At 39.9% G+C, this 19,992-nt stretch overlaps 2 protein-coding genes across 3 annotated transcripts; both read right to left on the bottom strand.

Moving 5' to 3' along the window:
* Window positions 1–44: 44 nt before the first annotated feature.
* On the bottom strand, window positions 45–7,019 carry LOC132264925 (protein Fer3-like). Its single transcript, XM_059765264.1, has 5 exons — window positions 6,996–7,019; window positions 3,252–3,442; window positions 783–970; window positions 486–646; window positions 45–414 (listed from the first exon to the last, which is right to left on the bottom strand). The coding sequence occupies exons 1-5, from the start codon at window positions 7,017–7,019 to the stop codon at window positions 199–201; spliced, it is 780 nt and encodes a 259-aa protein (XP_059621247.1). The 3' UTR covers window positions 45–198.
* Window positions 4,207–19,989, bottom strand: LOC132265333 (KAT8 regulatory NSL complex subunit 1). 2 transcript variants are annotated; one of them, XM_059765932.1, is made up of 12 exons: window positions 19,695–19,989; window positions 18,308–18,561; window positions 16,919–18,203; window positions 10,745–11,128; window positions 10,469–10,629; window positions 9,448–9,666; window positions 9,116–9,320; window positions 8,907–9,032; window positions 8,558–8,831; window positions 8,373–8,460; window positions 7,620–7,774; window positions 4,207–7,558 (listed from the first exon to the last, which is right to left on the bottom strand). In XM_059765932.1, the coding sequence occupies exons 3-12, from the start codon at window positions 18,151–18,153 to the stop codon at window positions 7,244–7,246; spliced, it is 3,162 nt and encodes a 1,053-aa protein (XP_059621915.1). In that variant the 5' UTR covers window positions 18,154–18,203; window positions 18,308–18,561; window positions 19,695–19,989; the 3' UTR covers window positions 4,207–7,243. The 2 variants fall into 2 exon arrangements, with proteins under 2 accessions (XP_059621915.1, XP_059621916.1); XM_059765933.1 differs by having other exon boundaries at window positions 19,818–19,989.
* Between the last annotated feature and the right edge of the window lie 3 nt (window positions 19,990–19,992).

Genomic DNA, 19,992 nt, shown 5'->3' with positions numbered 1-19,992 from the left:
AGCTAATTCTTCTATAAATTAGCGGCAATCATTCAAATGACACCGATTGACGTTGCTGCAGTTCAACTGTTCTGTGTTAATTAATCTCTTTATTAACAACTGAAACGATTTACAATGTGGAAGAAGAATGATTGAGCGCTTATGATGTTGAATGATGGTGGGAAATCGACCTGATTTGCATACTCAGAGGTGCCCTTCTTACCCGCTGTGACCGCCGTAGGTCGACAGGTAGTCCCTCTGCAGTGGCGGGTGGACGTGGGCGTGCGTGAGGTGCGGTGGATACATGTCCGGCGAGCGAGTCTCATGGCCGGCGGGACTTCCGTTCAGCAGTTCCGTCATGAAGCTGATGTAAGTGATGGCCAGTCGGAGAGTTTCAATGCGACTCAGGCGCTTCTCGTAAGCGAATGTTGGCACCTGGCCAGAAAGATCGTGGATTAGGCAAAGATTTTGGTAGGAATCTTATGTGAAAGGAGTACCAATTCTACCTTTCGTCTGAGCTTATCGAAAGCCTCATTGAGATTGAACATCCTTCGTCTCTCGCGAATGTTGGCGGCTCGACGCTGTGCCAGGGAAGCTACGCGCCGTCGGGTCTTTTTGGTGGAGCCATTGGGTGCTGGATGACCACTTCGTGGGGACAGACGCTGACCTACAAGTCCCGAGACTTGAGATCGTGGCCAAATTGCTTTTTTTTCGTGAGACACGCGATTGTAGAGAATTTATTGAAATTTTGCATGAAAAAAACAGTAGAAATTTGCTAGATGGAGAACACTTACGATACTTACCCAAATCTGAGCACGGAAATCCGGCTATCAGGTCTGGGTAAGAGACTATCGGTGGCGGAGCGTCCTGGTGTGGCCAGATTGGCGTGAAGGGCGACACTTCGGGCATGAATGGTGGCTCCGGATGCTGCTTCCAGTTCCATTTCGGGGCGGCCAAATCAAGTAAAGGAACAATTGGGCATAATAGAAGCCTTTCAGGGTATCAAAAAGCAATTTAGATCACATACTCCATTGACATTGTCCCAATTTTCACCGTGAAACACCGCCATTTTCCACAATATTTAGAGGCAATTACAAAAAAAAAATCACAGGACAAATCCTCAAGCACTGCAATCCTTTCAGATGTTGTGATTCTTCGGAAGGAACTTAAACTACTGCGGTTGAGATTCCGTCGGAGGGATTCTGCGAATGTCCTGAAGAGATGTGGCAGCTTCCGTGGCTGTGATTGGTGGAAATTGAGGCGGAGTTTTCCACCATTTTCACAGGAGTGTCTGGCACGGCAAGTGGACGAGGAAGATGAATGGTGTGAGGGTGAGTTGCACTTGTACAGTGATTTAAACTGAGGGGAGAAGAATGAAATATCCCCGGATTTTATTAAATTTCACCGGAAATGTCTGTAAAATTTTAATTCTCCCATTCAAAGGAGCATTTTGACAAATCTTCTGCAAAAACATTCCATCTTTGACATAAAACATGCGCCAATTATTGCCCAAATTCACAATTATTGAATTATAATTGGTGCCTTTTCCAACAGCAATCATGTGAAAATGCACACATGTTTAATAGAGGAGTCAAATTTATTAATAAAGATGACAAATATGACACAATATTAAAAGTTAAGCACACCCTCTTGCCTCCAGTCCGTCGGGATTCCTTTGTGTGCGGTGTGAAAAAGGGGCGCGCTTCGTCCCTCTCAATTTCGCAGTGGTGCATTTCGAATTAGTTCCGTTTAGTTAATATATGGCGAAGGGCATCGCAAAATTGAGAGCAATTAGGGATGAAATTTGTTGTGTTTTTCTCCAAAAGTTTTCTCCGTGAAATTTGTCGCCTCTTCATTCTGACTTTAATCCTGTAACAAGATAAGCGGATTGCGATGATTGTGAGGGTGAAATGACACTTTGTCAATGGGGAAGCATTTTCAAAACATATTTTGTTTGCAGATCAAAATATTTGCTAATATGTTAAATTCATCAATGCAAGCAAAGGAGAGATAATTCTGTGGTTTTTATTATTTAGAAATGTAGAAAGGATTAGATTTATTATTATTGAACTATTTAAAGATATTTGGATCATTTCTCAGTTACACAAGATATGTAAAAAATGTATTATATTGGTTCAACACACACCTTGGTTATTCTGAGTTACAAACGTAAGGATTAAAATGCAGAATGACAGATCGGAAACTGCAGAATAATGTGCAAAGATGGATCCATCTCCAATTGTGGCTCTGAGTTTGAAGTATGAACATGAATGATGTTTGCAGTAAATTCTTTTTATTACGGATTTACTAGTTATATTATTAAATTTAACTAATTTAGGTAAATTTCACAATTTTTTTGCTATGTTTCTTCTCTTACACATTGTGGTATCGTTTTAAAACTTTAAAACACTGTTTTAGCGAGAATAGAAAGGAATGTTCTTTCTTATTCATTTCGAATATTAAACTTTTATATATTTAAAGTTTAACATTTCTGTGTTTGATTGGGAATTTATGCTATTTTCTGCTAAAAATTCATCTGCAACTCCAATTGCAATTGTAGCGCGAAGCATAATTTGTTTATGATTTAATTTCTCCGTATGAAAACATAACAATTATGATAAAATGCTTCTATTGTAATCCGAAGCATTGATTGCAGTCGAGAGGCGAAAAGAGAACTTTTTTTATCATATCAAAAGTTTGAAAGAAAAGCATAAATTGGGGGGATCAAAACACACTAAAAGACTTAGAGAGTTTATCATTCATAGTACGCATTTTGAAAGTTGTGTAATTATGAGTATGTATTTGAGTGTTTTCAGGCAGTTCAAGGCGAATTATTGCATAAATTATACAAAGTGTTAAGAAATTGCGGCTGACTTGACGTCATGTCAGTTGTGGAATGGAAATGAGCATGCAAATCGCTGTTTAGCCACACGTTGTTCACTTCTTCAGTCTCCAATGCACTTGAGATGATTAACCGTCTAAGTTTTGTGAGAATTGCAATCACGAGTGATGTCTGTGGATTTTCCGCCAAAATATTTTCCGCGCTCGCGTGCGACAGAGCGAGACGTCGGGCTGGAGAGCGAGAGAGCAGAGATGGTGAATTAAGAGCGATATCGTGTCGTTTCGATTTGTACAAGAAGATAGACCACGGGAGTTTTTCAAGAGGCGGCGAAAGAAACGGCAATGAGTGGTGTCACGAAAATTTGGTTCTGCCGACCAGGCGTGCAGCATGGCAGGCGCGCCGGCAGCCGAGCGCTTTCCCGCTCAACCACCACGGAGGCGCCCTCGGTGTCGGTGACGCGAGTGCCGATGTATTGGCCGGGAAGCGTTCGTGAATAGTATTTCGCTTGAGAATGCAGAGACAGGCGCCCATAGCAGCGGCCGCATTCCTCGGCACTCCTGCCGCAGGACGCGAAACGAGGACGATGGGGAGGCTGCACTGCGACGACGCTGGACGCCGGAGCTAAAGTGAAATCGAAAGCGACACACTTTCGATTTGCTCGCTCACTTCTTCGGCAGTTTTGCTCGCAGATTCCCAGCTTCAGCGAAGGACGCAATGCTGCAATCCTTTTCTTTTTCCGATGATCCAATATTTTCGGTAGTCTTGAATTCTGCGAGAGCGCAGAAGAGTGTGAGATGAGAGTTCCTTCAACTTGAGGCTGAGTTTAGAGAAATATTGTCTCACATATCGACGTTTTATGATCTCTCAGAGAGTTTCATACACTTTGAAGTCTTTGTGTTACTTTTCATGGGATGGCGTGAGAAATTCCCCCAAAACCACACGCAAGGCTACATTGCACAACCTCGCAAAGTATCCACTTTACTATAAGAGAATTTCGTGATGTTTTGCCTCCTAAAAACCACACGATGCTTGGAATTATAGTTATTTACCATGTGTTTCACTCTTGAGGCTTTGGAAAAAAACCGAAAAATCCTTTCTCGGTCTAGAATAGCATTGAAAACTTACCTTTTTAGAAGTAGCATATTTCCGTGGGAAATACTTTTCCCGATGATATAAAAAGTCGATAATGCAGTGAAAAATCCAGTGTTGTTGTGAATTCAAAGAGAATTTTTTTCTTGATTTCTTAAGTTTCTTTATTTTACTAAAAATATTTTTTTTTACCTTTTTATATATTCATTATTATATTTCTTCAATATATAATAAACATTTCTGTTGATTTTAGAGGGTGTATTTCATTAATAGATTTTATCAACCGTTCATTCATGTTTTTTTTTTTTTGTTTGAAGTTTATTACAAGCGAAAAGTTTCATGTCAATTGATTTTTTCGTCCTTAAATTTCAGTGTTCAAATTCATATTGAAATCCTGTTTAGAAAAATTGATGTCTCGCCAAGCGCGGAATTTATTTAGGCAAAATAAAGAAACGTCTCGTGTGGCGTTTTCTTGGATATTCTTTGTTGCAGCAATTTTTTTCATTCGAAGCAAAATTAATCACGAGAGTTTTTTGTCGGTTGTTTTTTATATATCATTTAATAATCTCCCCAGAATTTCACACATTTTTTTCTCTCACTTCACACGTTTTTTTTTCTTCTTTATTCTCAAGATAAACTTAAAAATGAGACTTACAAACCTAAAAGTGTAACAAGTAATAAAATTAATTTCTTGGTAAATTTACGAATAGTTATTACATTAGCAGTTGCTAGAATCTTATTTACTTTACATCATCTTAAGTCCTATATTTTTCTCTGATTTTTTTTCTTCCTTATTTTTCACCTTTAATACATAGAAATATATATATACTCCTAAAATGATATTACATGAGGCTGAATGAAAAGCAATTTCTGATTTTTTTTTCTCCTGTTTCGAGAATGAAGTCAAAAAGAAAACCTATTAAATGTACATTATTACAAAAAACAAATGGAAGAAGAAAAAAAAGGGTGGCGCGATGATGGGAGCGTACAAAGCAACTAAAACCGTAGCATACAAAAATGAAAACATTATTATTTCCATCTCTAAGGTCTCTATCATCAAAGATACATTTTGAAAAAAAACCCTAATCTATTTACACGTGTATTTTTTTCGCAGAAAAAAAGACTTGTTCAACATTTACACATAAAAAAATCTTACAGCACTACATTTTTCTCTCTTTTTTTTGTATTTACTCGCAATAAATTCTACTATTTGGTGAAGATAATTTTTAATTATTTCTCTCTTTTATATACCTTTTCTTACAAAATAATAATATAAAAAAAGACGTGAAAAATAGACGATAAGCAAATCAAGGGATGAAAATTTGCCTTCAGCAGAACGGAGAGAGTGAGAGAGAGAGAGAGAAGTTGCCTGGAAGGGAATAAAATGTAGTCTTTTTTGCAGTTAATGGATAATCATGGAATTGAGGCGTTATTAGAAGCATTTTGTACTAAGCCACATTTCTTTTTTAAACTGAATTTCATCACTTATAAAAGTGAAAAAAGGAAGCCAGAGAAAGCTTATTAAATAAGTAGTATAAAATGAGTGTATTTCCACGAAGCAATTCTCTTCTCTCTCTCTCTTTCTCTCCTGTTAATTCACCAACTGCACGAAGGGACCCTTATTAATTGTGTTAATTACTTCTTTTCACAGAGTATAAGTTTTACATTAGTATGTTTTTCATCTTTTTTCTCATTTTTTTTGTGGGATAATCAATTTGTTTAAAATTCTCTCTTATTACACTCAGTTTTAATGCGAAGAATCTTCACGATATATTTTAGTGGAATACATTTTTTTTTGTTTGCATTAAATATCATTGTTCTAAGTTTGAGATAAATAGCGAAATGTCTTCTCACTACATACTTTTTTCTTTCTCTCTCGCTCTCATACTTCAGAGGATATTGAGAAGAACACAGTCTCCTCATCCACCTGAACAAAAGTGACATTAGAAAGTGTTTTACAATGCTTTTTGTTTTCTTGTTATTTAAGATTTAATACGAGAATCCATCACGGTTCCATTTTTATCAATCTTCTACTCTCTCTGATCATCGAATTTTCTCCAAATTTCCCAATCGTCTTCTCTCGTCAAACAGTCTCTATGTTGTGTACATTTTTCTTCCCATTTTTCAGTAATGCTTAAGTGCTTTCTCTCATCCTAATTACAATGCACTTTCACTGTATTTTCGTCCTATTTTCTATTATCTCAGCTATAAAACCTCTCAATAATTTTCAATCTTGCGCCTTTCCTTCACTCCTCTATTCTCCTCACGCACGCATGCACGCAGTGTCCTCTTCCACGTGAAAAAGTCCACACAAGTTTGGGGAAGGTGTTCAAAGCCAAAGACAGAAGTGAAACGAAAATTTGGGGTACTGGTATGGTTTTTTCCTCTCACATGCACTTCTTCTCTCCTCAATAAAAAGATCATTTTTCCTTCACTTGAATTCTATGCATCTCTCTTCTCTTCACTCTCTCTTACATCATAAATCTATTTACAGTGTATGTTTTTTCATGTGTTTCTCTTTCTCCATTATAAAAAGTTTTTATTCTCCCCAATCTAAAGACAAGTAATTCCAACAATAGTTACATTTTTTTCTTCTTCTCTTTTTATACTTCAGAATATAATTTCTACATTTAAAAAAAAAGAACGAAAAGATTTTTTTTATTGAATGGTATTCTCTATTAATTTTTTTTCCTATATATTTCGCATTCATTTAGAGACCTTTTTATATATATTTAATTCGGGGTTTGGCAGTGTATTCCAACATGTTTTTATTTTATTTTTGTTATACTTTAATTAATTCCACTGAAAGTTCACCAAAAATGGCAATTTCTGTGTCTTTATCATTGTTTTGAAAAAAATCCATCATAATCGTCAACTAAGCGATAAATCAAGTTATATCATAGTTCAGTTTTGTCGTCATTTTTGCTGTGAAAAATTCTGCAATAATTCAAGGGTTTTTCTGTGTTATATATTTGCCTATCAAGAACTCAATGCAACTGTGTGAAGAAACTCAGGTGGAAAACTACACACTACACGTCCCCATTCAAAGCTAAATGTTAACCCACTCTCTCTCTGGAAAACTTACAGACTGTCTTGCATTATCAGACATCCTATAATCGTGAGATTACACGTAACAAGAGTACCGAAAGAAGAAAAGAAGCTCTTTCTCCCTCTCTCTCATACAGAAAAAATACAACTCCTCTCCATGTTATTATAACTTTCATCAAAAGTGGGTTTCCTCTCTATCACCTTAAATTAAATGGCTCTTCTCTCCTCCTTTCTCTGGGTTTGCCTTAGTATCGCGCGTCACAAAATCAACCACACCCCGCATTCCTACAGCCGCTCGTGCGCCTCGACAAACCACTCAGGATCATTTGGATCCTCCTCCGCTGTGGCCGAGATGACAGAATCCGTTTCGGCATCAGAATCAATATCAAGTATATTGTCCATCAGCGTATTCGATTCACTCTCATTGAGAATTGCGCCCATTGACGATGTGTGACCAGCAGCAGCAGTAGTAGCTTTGCACGTCAGCCTCTTTGCACCCACACACTCTTTCACTAAGTGATCTGTCGGCATTGCCTGAAGCATCGCCTCGTATATGTCATCCGGCAGTGGGAACACCAGCGACTCATACGGAGGAATTGTCTAAAATGATGCAATATGATTTTAGCTCACTTAAAGACAACCTCCTCACAAGGACACTAACTTCCTTCAGATCCGGCGTATTGCTGCGCCGCGCATCCTTGTCCAGCGATCCACCACCGCCACCATCGCGATCTCTCGTCAGCAATCTCAGCGATGTCGTGCGACGCCTCTCAGAGCGCAGCAGCGTCGAATTGGACAGTGGATTTGGGATGGGCGCTGCAAATGCAATACAGAAAACAGTGATTTTATTAGCAAAAATTCATTAAAGATATGAAAAAAAGAAGCTATCAATTTAAATACAATTTCCCTGAGAGCTTTGTGAGTAAGACAATTTGTCATGGTGTGAAGAAAACTATTTTTTAGTATCTATTTGTGATAATGAGCGTAAATTATCCATTTGTTATTCTCTCGCTTTAGTTGATTGAAATTAACTTTTGTCCATTTTCACACTCAGAATTTACTATTTTGTTGGGAAACTCTGTGAAGATTTCAACTGTAAGCTACTTAACAAATTCCTTATCTTCTTCTTGTTGTGTGAGTTCTTCAAAGCATTATTGCAAACACACTTCTCAGATACTTGCATAATTTATACTATCGCTTAGGATATAAACATTCTCCTTGTTCCCATTAACAATGTGATATCATGTCACAAATTCTCATTGTATCACACAATTTTCCCCACGCCCACAAAAAAAAACCAGATAAAATTCTCATCTGACCCTGTGAAATTTCTTCACTCATCAAAGATCAAATTGCAAAACAAATAAACTAGAAATAAATATGACTGATTCGCTAAACCACTTCTTTTCATTACCTGTTGGGGTGGAAATGGTGTCAGTTGCTCCTTCGCCATGCTCCAGTGGTGTTAGCGGAGTGGATGGACAGGCAGGAGATGGTATGGACTGTGCGAAAGAAAAGAAAAATCCATTAGCAACCACTCAAGAATGCATACATCTTCTTTTCATGGCAATATAAAATAAAATCATTCAGCATTCTCACCTCTTGATCTACAGCAACACTCGGTGAGGTCGGGTCTGGGGTATTTGCACCGCTCGACTCAGCTCGACTGTCGATTCGTCGATTGGCACGTGATCTAGTACTGTATGGAAATTTCAAGAATGTCGAGAACTTCTTCCTCTCATCGAGCAGAGAGCGCTCATGCTTCGACGAGATTGCATCATTCAGTGTCTCTTCACTTTCAATCTGCAAATCCGTTTGACTAGATTCATTCTCAACCTCAACCACAAAGTCCTTCTCCTGTACAACTTTCCATCTGCAGAGAAAGAAAAAACGAAAATGTATTTATAACCACTGAAACATTGATATGATTTTAATGATTAAAACTCACTTTGGCGTTGGAATTTCTTTATACGGCAGAATCTCAACTCTTGTCGCCGCTGCAACACTGTATGGTATTACAATGTTATCAATGTCGTAGGAATTTCGATTCCGGCGTAGATCTGAATATCCCGATCTGGATTGAGAGAAAGTAATTAAAGTGTCAGTGTTTTGTTGCTCCTCAACAATAAAAAGGAAAATCAATACAATCTACTCTACCTCTCATGTTTGTATGATGAATTCAGTGTGGGTGATGAATTTTTACTGCGTGGCAGTCCATTTTCGATATCATGATGCAAACCAGCCGTATCTGAGCCCGATGTTGATGATGGTTTCGTTCCAGCCACCTTACGATTCTTATGATGCTTCAGCAACTGCGAATATTTCCCATGAAGAGCACGTCGCGCCTTTGCCTTCTTAATTCCTATAACAATAACAACAACAAGTATGATTTAGTGAATGAAATACACACATTTCTCTCTCTCTCTCTCGCTGTCTATATATCATCAAATATAAAGAATTTGTTGTGCGCAACTTGGCAACACACGTACTATTTGTGACGAGTCCCTGAGAAAACTTTCTTCCGAGCTTCCGTGCCGGCTCATCATACAGTCGATGTTGCTTCTGCTTCACACGATCCTCACGCAAAATTGACGCCTTTGGCGTGGTCGTCGCACTCTTCAATGGCGCTTTGGTCGTGCATCTCACCACCTTCACTTGCCACTCCGGTATTCGCAGTACAGATTCAAAGTGGATATTTTGAGAGACGTCTGCAAATACAAGAAAACACAAAAAAGGCAGCTTTAGTTAACAACATTCTCTTCAATTCTCACATGTTTAGAGGGGAAAAAAAAGTACAAATCTCTTCTCATTTCTACCCCTTTATACACACAACTCTTTTTCTGCTAACATCATCAACATGTTCACGTTGGATTTGTGTATAGAGTAAATCAATTTTTTCCTTACACATTTTCCCATAGTCAACACTTTCACACGATGTAATATGTATTCACGGGAAAAAGAGAGCAGAAAAAAGGTGAAATCAATTATCTAGTGAAATTGCTCTTAACATTCTGCCATTTTACACACTCAATCATTTCCTCCTCGTCCCATTTATGTATATACATATTTCCTCAACAGAATATCTGGAGAGAAAAAAAAATGTATTGATGCAAATTCTCATCTCTCATCCACACACGTCGTTACGTTACACAGAATTGATTGGAGACTAATTCAACATAATAACGCAGCATCTTTCTTTCGCGTCTCTCTGTCTCACCATCTCTTTCACGCTCTCCAGGCGAAACAACAGGGTAGGAAAATTATATTGTTGCAAAAACTAGTTTAGAAGAACAACCTCGTGGCTTCACGCTTGTCAATCTAGTTTACACACATGTATTATTATTGTCATATTTGCTGCTGCTGTTGAGCACGCAATATTTCTCCCCTTTCCATCTCATTAGCAGCGCAAAGAGAGTAATTGATGGATAAATCATTGCACTGTCGCTGCAATATCTTTTAGCGACACATTTCAGAAACACACGCATCATATCAACACTCAATTCAACTCACCTTCTGGGAAACTGAGAACTGGATGATAGCATGGATCCAGAAGTGCCACTCTATCCGACACTGGCATCATGTCGGGCAGGTCTCTGGGTGCTGTTGGATCTTGGCGTCCTGTACAGAGCGCACAAGGATGAACTGGCCACTGACAACCACATTTGACAGTGCTAAAAGAAATATGACCAAAAACATGAAACCATTCGTTAGCATCTCTCCATCAATCTCTCTCTCTTTCTCTGTCTCTCACAATTAAGCCTATATATAATGCTGTAAAAGTCTCACCTTGATCTTGCGGCCTTCTTTGAGATCGTGTGCAAATTTGCTGTTTGTAGGAGTTTTCGCTTCTTAAAGCCACTCCTCTGAAAAGGTCTTGTGCGACTCGAACTGCCAGACTGTTGATCGTAGGCACCATTCGGTGTGCTACCATCTTCAGCGTCCGTCGTCGCCTTGGAATTGCCCGGCAAAACACCTCGATAGCCATTGACTGAGTGTTGCGGCGGTGGCTCCTCGAATGTCACTGCGCCCTTGCTCTTGCGTATCTGATTCTGCAGATCATTGTGCTGCCTTATGCGATACTCCAGATCCGAGATTTGAGCAAGAAGCCAACTCCAGCGCGTCGCAATCGCGGCACGATCCTTCGACCATCTCCACGCTGCCCGCTTTGCTCTGTAATGTGAGAAGAAGACATAATATGCATCACAAGTCTTGATAATGTGCATTTCCATGATGTGTCAATTCACTGTGGTTTTGTGCACTCTCATTAAATATTGTTGCGACTTCGTCTCTTTGAAGAAAACCACTGTCATTGACATTATTTCATCGTCAGAGTCAATTGCATGAAAAAATAAATGGTTTCTTGTGAGAATTCATTGAAAATATAACTACAATTGCAGTGGAAAATCCTTTTGAGAAATATGTAAGTTATTACATCATTTTCTTTAAACACTTCTTCGAAAAAGAAGCCAAAATGATCACACTTCAAGCATTCGTCAACATTTGATGTTAAAGCTCAAATAACAGTTTTGCTTTATTACTTTACAATGCAACAGTATTCTCAAATGTGGCTTTGAGCCAAAAATTTCACTCTTTGATTTCTTTTTGGTAGAAAAATATGCTTTCTCAAAGCATTTTTACATCTTTTCAGCACACAAGTTTTATCATGAGAAATTGCCAATGCCTTCCACACTCACACGCGTACTCAATCTTGATGTAACACTACTCTATCATAAGCATTATCATTTCGCATCATAAAAACAATCTCTTCATCATATGAACACATCAATCAGTCACTTCATATTTACTTAAATCACCGCTATATATTTGCTATTTGTGCCTTTCGTGAACGTGTGTATCAAAGCAAAAGGCACAAGAACAACACAAAAAAACATTCACGACCAATTCTTCAGCAAACGCTTTTTTTCCCCTGTTGGATAATATTATTCAACAGTGTGCAAATCACTGCTCCACAGAGCACTCCTGCCCAACCTTGAAATACCAATAGCGCCCATAGAATTAATATGAGAATACCATTAAATTCTGCCACAATTCATCTTCGACACTTTCTGCCACTGCTTTTTTTCCCTCCCAAATGCGCTCAAATCCCATTTTCACGGGGGAAAATCAACACTGTGAGCGAGCAGCAATGTGTGGTGAATGACGGAAATTTTAGTCTATTTTCAGCAGAATATCTCACATACATAAACACTTGAATATTACCACTTTTTTTTTCTTCTTCTCTTATCGCCTCCTCTTCTATCGCCCCCTGAACTTTTAACCAGGTGAGGTCAATATGTCCATTTAGTAATTCAAAGCTCACACTTCTCCATACACAACTCCTCTCTCTCTGTTTCTCTCTCTCCCTATAGAATTGAGTATATATTATCATGACACACGCACATAATCGTGGTTTTCTCATGCTTAGCCTACAACAACTTAATTCCACAAGCCATGAACAGGCCGCTTTTTGTTGCTGTTTATAAAAAAAAGAAGAAAACTTACTCCTCACATCCTTCAGTGATGGTGTCATTGGCTTATGAAATACCTTTCTGAATGACTCCATATTCTCAAGATAAGCTTTTTCTCCCCACTTTTCTTCTCCCTTTGTGACTCTCCTCTCCTTAATGGGATTAACAAGGGAAGTCGTACTGCATGATTCCACTTAATATGTGTTTTTGCTAAAATGCTCTTCCATTCAAACTATTCAAAGCTCTTTTAATTAAATTTGCGTGAAATGTGCCATATCGAGGAAGCATTTGTATAATAGTCAGACATGCCAAATACAATGTTATCACAACGTACTTCGCGACTCTTTAAATACAGTAAAAAAAAGAATGTGTGCAAAAAGAAAGACAAAAAGAGAACATAGAAATAGCTTTCGCCCATTCAATCTAATCAATGAATTCGACAAACATTTGCGTGCCCTCGTTTGCCCCCCTTCTTAAAAGTCTCTCGCAAGTCTTCTTATATCGTGTCAAAGTCACAATCGTTCGATTTATGGACTATATTTTCACCTACACGTACTCCAAAAACTTACGTACAATAGATTTGTCATCACACCGAGAATGTAATAATTAAAGAAACACTCACAAAACCATAAACATCCCGTGGAAAGCAATGATTCATCTTTCTCATACTGCTTCAGCGTTTTTTTTTCTTGCTTTATCAATTAAGCTTTAACCACGAATGATTTTTTTCATCGTTCAGCAAGTCTGTCAACTTTGCTGTTCAACTAAAATTGTTTAGCGAAAAATTTTCCATTTGTAAATAATAAACTCTCTTTTTTCCATAAAAAACCATTAGATTTTTGTGTGATCAAACCTGTAAATCTGGTGATACATCAAAAATATAATAAATAATTTTGCACAACACAAATGCACATATGGAATTGTACTGTGACGATAATAAAATTTACAAACATTTTTTTTTCTATGCATTGATTTTACTGCTAAGCTGTGCACTTTCCAGAGAAAAATTCCTCTCATGCTAAGCAATTAGACTCTGTGAAAATTATACGACACAGTGTTGCATTTTCCACCTTATATTTACCCTACATTGCAAACATTAAACCCTTCATTTCAATGACTCTCGCGAATCTTCAACTGTGCCACGAAACCATTGTTCGGCTTGTGTTTACAATTTTCACGTTTTTTTTCCATTTGTCATCTCACATTTTGCAAGAGCTTTTATAAAATATCAAATTTTCATTGCATCATTAAAAAATGCATCCCAAACAAAATAAAATGAATGAAAAAAAAAATATTTTTACTGCACTTTTATCAAATTCCATGTAGTAATTATTTTTTCATGGAAAGGATATAAATTTTCACTGGATAAAACGATAAAGCTTCACAATGAATAACCATAAATTCCGATATTACATCTCAGCGTTGGCGTAAAAGCAAAATCCCTCAACGTTATTGTGCTAGAAATAGGATGAAAAAAAACGTCACCATCATCGTATTGAACGCATTCCAAAGACAGAGGGTCATTCAATGGCATTTTGCAAGGATTCTCTGGAGGAGAAAAACTCAGTGTGAAATGCAATTAAACTTCTTCAAATAAATCATGAATTATTTTTAGACATTTTCCAAAGATTATAGAATACTTTTCATCATAGTGAAAATATTCTGTTATCAAGCAACGCTATCTTCCACTTGATAAAACCCTTATCACGATTATCGAATGTTTATGAAACAATTTGCATTTCTATTACGCATTTGTGGCATTGCAATATAAATTTCCCACTGCATTTTCACCAAGCACCAGTTGCTAATGAAAGTGCAAGGAGAAAGAGAGAGAGAGAAAGAGAAAAAGGAAATAAACACTGTGCAAATGTAGGTTAAAGTCCTTTCAAGTCACCAACTTCTATCATTCATCACACGCAATTACCGTGTTTCACACGTCACAATATTTGTCAAATGGCAAGGAAAAAAACCACCCATTTTTTCATCACCCCCTCTCTTTCGCACAACATTCTTTTCCGAGAGCTGTTATAGCCAAAATCCCATAGCAAAATCGTGATTTCTTTGTGTGTTATTCCCATCTCCATTTTAGCACAAATAATCTTCTCTCTGTCACGCTGCTTCCATTGCAGTTACACACGAGAAAATAATCAATACTTGTAGTCACACACTACACATGTACACCCACAATTCCTCCCATTGATATAAACATGCATAGAAAAGCGAGGGAGAGAGAGAAAAATGAATTGTATGTAGTTCAAAAACTACTTCTTATTCTTCATCCATTCTCTCTCTATCTCTCTCTTTCTCTCATGTGGGTCCACACACAATTTAATCAAATGTGAAAAATAGCGCAATAAATGACGTCGGGTCACCTCATAGTTAATTTGTTGAATGTACACATATTTCATATACATACAGCAAAATAATGAGAAGGACAATAGTGAAAATTATGTGAAACACGCAATATTCAGCATAAACTCACACTCTCTATTTAGACAGCATCATTTGGTTAACTAATTGAAATTGCAGATTCCAACTCAAACCACATTCATATCATTAAACCTTAGAGCTTCTGAACAGCAGCTAAGCTTTTAGAGTGAAGACCAAGTTTCATTCTCTGCAGTGTAATCATAATAATATCTCAAGTGGCACAAATCTTCTTTAGATATTCAATTACAAATTTTGAATACCATCAAGAATACCAGAATGAAATTATGCTGGAATTCGTCAATTGACTGTTATATCCAACAAATATAATACAATTTTTAAAGCCAATCGATACTGAGATGGAAAATCTAAAGCGACTGACAAAGAACCGATGAGGGAAAATTGCCTTTTATCTCACACGCACTTTCCATCCGAATTGCCTCACATAAAATTCTTTATCTTCACAAATCATTTGACGCCAATTGAGCACACAGAATTTCAGTGTTTTTTTTCGGATGAAAATTATCTGCATCACAAAACATCATTCACAATTCTTCTTTTCTTCAATTGCAAGTGCACTTTTTCCTCTCAATCATCAACTCTTTTGAGATACCATTTTTGCGTCATCCTTTTCCTCACCGCATTCCCGTTTTTCTTTCTTTCTTTCCCCCTTTTCACATACATCTCTATATGCAATATATCTCTGTGTGCAACTCAACTTACGAGAAATCCCATAGGGATTCATATGTAGTATCAGAGCACAAAGCGCGTCAAGAAACAAACACTAATGAAGCACACTCTCTTTAAACTTTCTTCGCGCGAGAACTCTCCACAATGTCAGTAAGTTTACACTGATATTGCGAAATACCACTTCTCTCTCACCGTGAAGCGCACAAAGTGTCGAAGTGAAGGGAGAGAAACTGTAAGTTTTTGATCTTTTTCAATTAAGACGAGAAAAACAATTCAATTTTCAAAGGATTAAGTGAGAAATTGTTTACACTTCTGGAGATAAAAGAAAGGAGTGAAAAACCAATGCAGAGCTCTTTTAGGGGTGATGACCGAACACTAAATTCGTATGCGCAATTTCGTTGCACCTTATCTGACTCTTGATAACGACATTGTCCTAAATTAAATCTAGTTACAGGCAGAAATATCTAACTTTTCACTAGATTCTTAAGTAAACACAAAATTTTTATTTTATCCTCAAATATTTAAATTAATTTTTGACTCATGGCGTCGTTTTCGTGATAAAACACACATTTATCTAGACTGTTAGAGGCCAAAAGTTTCCAATTAATTTCCACTTAAAAATAAAGAATTAACTGTCTTTGCAAAAAGTATTGGTTAGCGTTTCACGAAACTTGAAATCCTTGTACGAGAAAGCCCCATTATTAAAGAACCAAAACCACTCCCTGTTGTTATTTTTGCACGAAAACACTTAAAAGACGCAACTTTTCGCCAAAAAAAAACATCAATTTCATCGTCATACAATTTTTCATTTATATTGATTCTCTCTTCTTATAAGTCCTCAAAAACTCATCTTCACTTCACTTTGAGTGATTGTCTTCGACTTTTGGGCTCTTCAAACTTAACAACCAAGCACAGATTCTTGCAAACTTAATATTGATTGTGACCTTTCTTGACATACTTCGAATGTTCTTTTTCTTCTTCTACTTCAGAAATAAGCTATTTTTCTTAACAAAGAGCGAGATCTCATATTGCGTCAATTCTCACTGTTATTCAACAATATATTGTACATGAATAACCGGTCTAGATGTGTAGTAAAAAGGTAATCCTTTATCAAATATTAACACATTTGATGGCCACTGTGCGAAAAACTATGCATCATAAGCATAAAGAGACTTTCAAGCCATCTGGAACGACCGTGAGTGTAACTTGGGAAGTTGTGGGGCGTTTTTTTCTCTGTTCATGCATTGCGTCTGTCTTTTGCCACAGTCGCGCTTGTACGCAATCACCCTCTCACAATGTGACAATTGGCAAAGAGGAAGTCAATTGGATGGCCAAAGAGAGGTACAAAAAAAGAGAATAGAAGAGGAGAACTTACATCGACAGTGTCTGCTGTGTGGGATTGGTGTAGTTGACCAGCTCATCAGCTGACTCCCCACCGGAACTCGTGGCGGTGGCATCGGAGTCCATGGCGGACTCCACAGCGCGCAGTTCAGTCCGCAGCAGTCCCGATGTGTGCTCCAATTGACCCCTGGACACTTCCTCCAAGTTGGGCAGCAGACTCCCAATTGCCGGCGAACCCTTGCCACCGGGCAGCATCACGACAGCTGCACTCCTCTTCTGCGCCATGGAGTTCTGCGTGAGCGCCACATTCTCAATGCGCTTGAGATAGGACCTGAGAACGACCTGATTGAGTGGCTTCGGGCTCTCCTGCGGCACCGGCTGCTGCTGCTGACTCTGCACCACACCACTGCCCGCCGGTGGGATGAATTGCCCCGTGGACACAACATCAATTATCACTTGTCCCGGATTCACAACACTCTTGGGGCCCCCATCGCGCTCCTTTCGCTTCAGCAGGCGACATGTGTGCTCAAACAGGCCGGCAATCTCCTCACTCACGTGCGCCCCCATAAATCGCACCTGCAGCTTCCTCAGGCGACGCAGGAGGAAGTCACACTTTCGCTGCATCTGATACTGTCGCTTCTCGATCTCCTGGCGTAACTGCACGGTGTCGCTGTCCTTCAGCTGCGACGCCGTCACCTCCTCCACACTCATCACATCATCGCCGAAGATGTTAAAGGGGGCGACCAGATCGCAGAGGCCATCGCCCGCCTGGGCGGCATTCTCGAAGCTCTTGAAGACTTGAAAGAGATCAATGTCACTGGACGACGCCAATTCACCCATGAATTGCTCAATCTCAGCACTCTCCTTCATGTAGTCGCCACTCTTGGTCGCCCCCGCTGTCTGTGGGGCCGCAGATGAGGACGCGGCCGCCTTCCCAGCCGCCTTCTCCGGCTTGGTGTCACCTAGTGCGCCCCTATCATCCACTGTCTGATCCATGTGCGTTGAATCATCCACTGGACCGGACTCCGCCAGCCCATTCGACGCCTCAATGCCGACAGACTCCACAAATGCCAATTGGAAGGACCCTTTGGTGGCGGCGCCGCTGCTCACTTCCACCCCGGACGACTTTTGACGCACTGAATAGTAGCTCTGATGGTCATCCACGAGGGTGGAATTGGTGGACGAATGGATGTCAGGATGGGGAGAGGCGGCTGTTGCCGGTGATGATAATTTACTCTGTGTCACGGGCTCCGTTAGAGCGGGTGCCATTGCGGCCACATCGGATGACGACGTTGTGACGCTCACCAAAACCGATGCAGCTGTTCGACGAAGGCCCATTCATTTAATATCCACCCATTCGACTTTTCTTATATTCTTCAGCTCTGTAACACTTAAAACCTACAAATCCTAGGGGGACACTTACGAGATCCACGAGCCTGTCTCTCTTTCAGTCCCTTCACACAAAACACTGGCAGATTGGCACGATGCGCTCCAAAACTGCACTCGCTTCACTCTTCACGCACTCTCTCTCTCTCTCTTGTTCGGAATAGCACGAGGGTTTTGGGGCCCAATTCAGGGGGCACTTCTTAGCCCTCCATAAATGAATGAGCCTTCACAGACCACTTCACTACACTCATTCCATATTTACCGCGCTTTTGGACCTCCGCGAAGTGGTATCTGGAAGCAAAGAGGACAGCAATTAGCACCTCACTTTAGCATTTCTCTACCTGAAATCATTCTGGCATCATATTTGGTACATTTTTTGCCTCTTTCTCTCTCACTACATATGTATGGACTTCGGGGGAAAGTTCTTGCAGGGCGGCTTGCTTGCCGGCAGACTTATCTTATCCGGACATGACAAAAAAAAGAGCCACCGCACGCACACACTCCACCGTGTGAACACGCACACACACACACGCGCGAGAGGCGGTTTTTGGGAGAAGGAGACGCGCGAGAGCTTCCCGGACGCTGTAATTTCACCACTGAGCCGCTGAATTGCCTCGCGGGCCCGGAGAATCACCCCACAATGCGCGAGATGGGGGCAGACGTGATCATCTCTCTCTCTTCGGTGAACTATTGCCCTCCGCGGGGGCCGCTGGGAGCCAACACACGGAGAGGGAGAGAAAAAGCGCGCGGAGTAGCGTTTTGTGACGAAATAATTGATTGGCGTCTCACACATTTGCATTATTTCCTCATCCATGTCGTCACACAATTTAATACTTATATAACGGCCCTCTGATGTCTCTCCGACTGTGCTCCCGTTCTCTCTCTCTCGCTCTCGCGAGCGCTCCTATGTACAACATCATCCGTCGCGCTCTCACTCACGCCACAAGCAATGCTGCGTCATTCTCTCTCGCTCTCTCTCGGCAAAACCATTTACTGTGCAATATGTATGCAGTCGAGACGAAATCCACCCCTTTCGCTCCACCGGGAACACCTCTAATGGGCCAGAAGGTCGCCCGCGATGTGACAAATTGCGCGAAAAACACCGCCAAAGGGCGTTTATGAGTGCAAAAATGATTTTCATCACATTTCTCTGGATTTACACGATATTCCCACGCACACACGCGCACTTCGGGGCTCTTCAACACTCCCTACACGACTCACACTTATTCACCACGTTCCTCTCCCAGCCCAATGAAAATCCACCCAGCGCTCACGAGAGTCCCTCCTGCCGGTCAAGCATGCCATCAACTGCAGCCCCAGCCGTCCAGGGATGATTTTCCGCAAGAAATCAACGCCAGAACAGCGGCGAACAGAGCGAAAACATGACTAAACGTTGTCTATTCGTGTCTCAAACACACACTCACCACTCTTTTCCCCCATAAACGGCGCACTTCACGCACACACGCGCACACCACCCAGCTTTATTCACAGCGGAACCTCTCCGCGATGTGAAAAAAGAGGTATTTTTCTCGAATGGAAAAACTCACGGGAAAATGCAGCAATGCCCAACACTCGATGAAATGTACACTGTGGATCACAAATAGCACCCACTGATGCACTCGAAAAAGGCTCTTTCAGCCCCACACAATCATCGGAAATGAGGAATTTTTCGTCTGAAAACCACAAATTCTAACAATGGCGGAAACTGTGATGGCGTCGAGT

The sequence above is a fragment of the Phlebotomus argentipes genome, unplaced genomic scaffold, assembly GCF_947086385.1.
Source record: "Phlebotomus argentipes unplaced genomic scaffold, Phlebotomus argentipes genome assembly contig_2, whole genome shotgun sequence".
Classification (NCBI taxonomy): domain Eukaryota; kingdom Metazoa; phylum Arthropoda; class Insecta; order Diptera; family Psychodidae; genus Phlebotomus; species Phlebotomus argentipes.
This window is presented reverse-complemented; position numbering and strand designations above follow the sequence as displayed.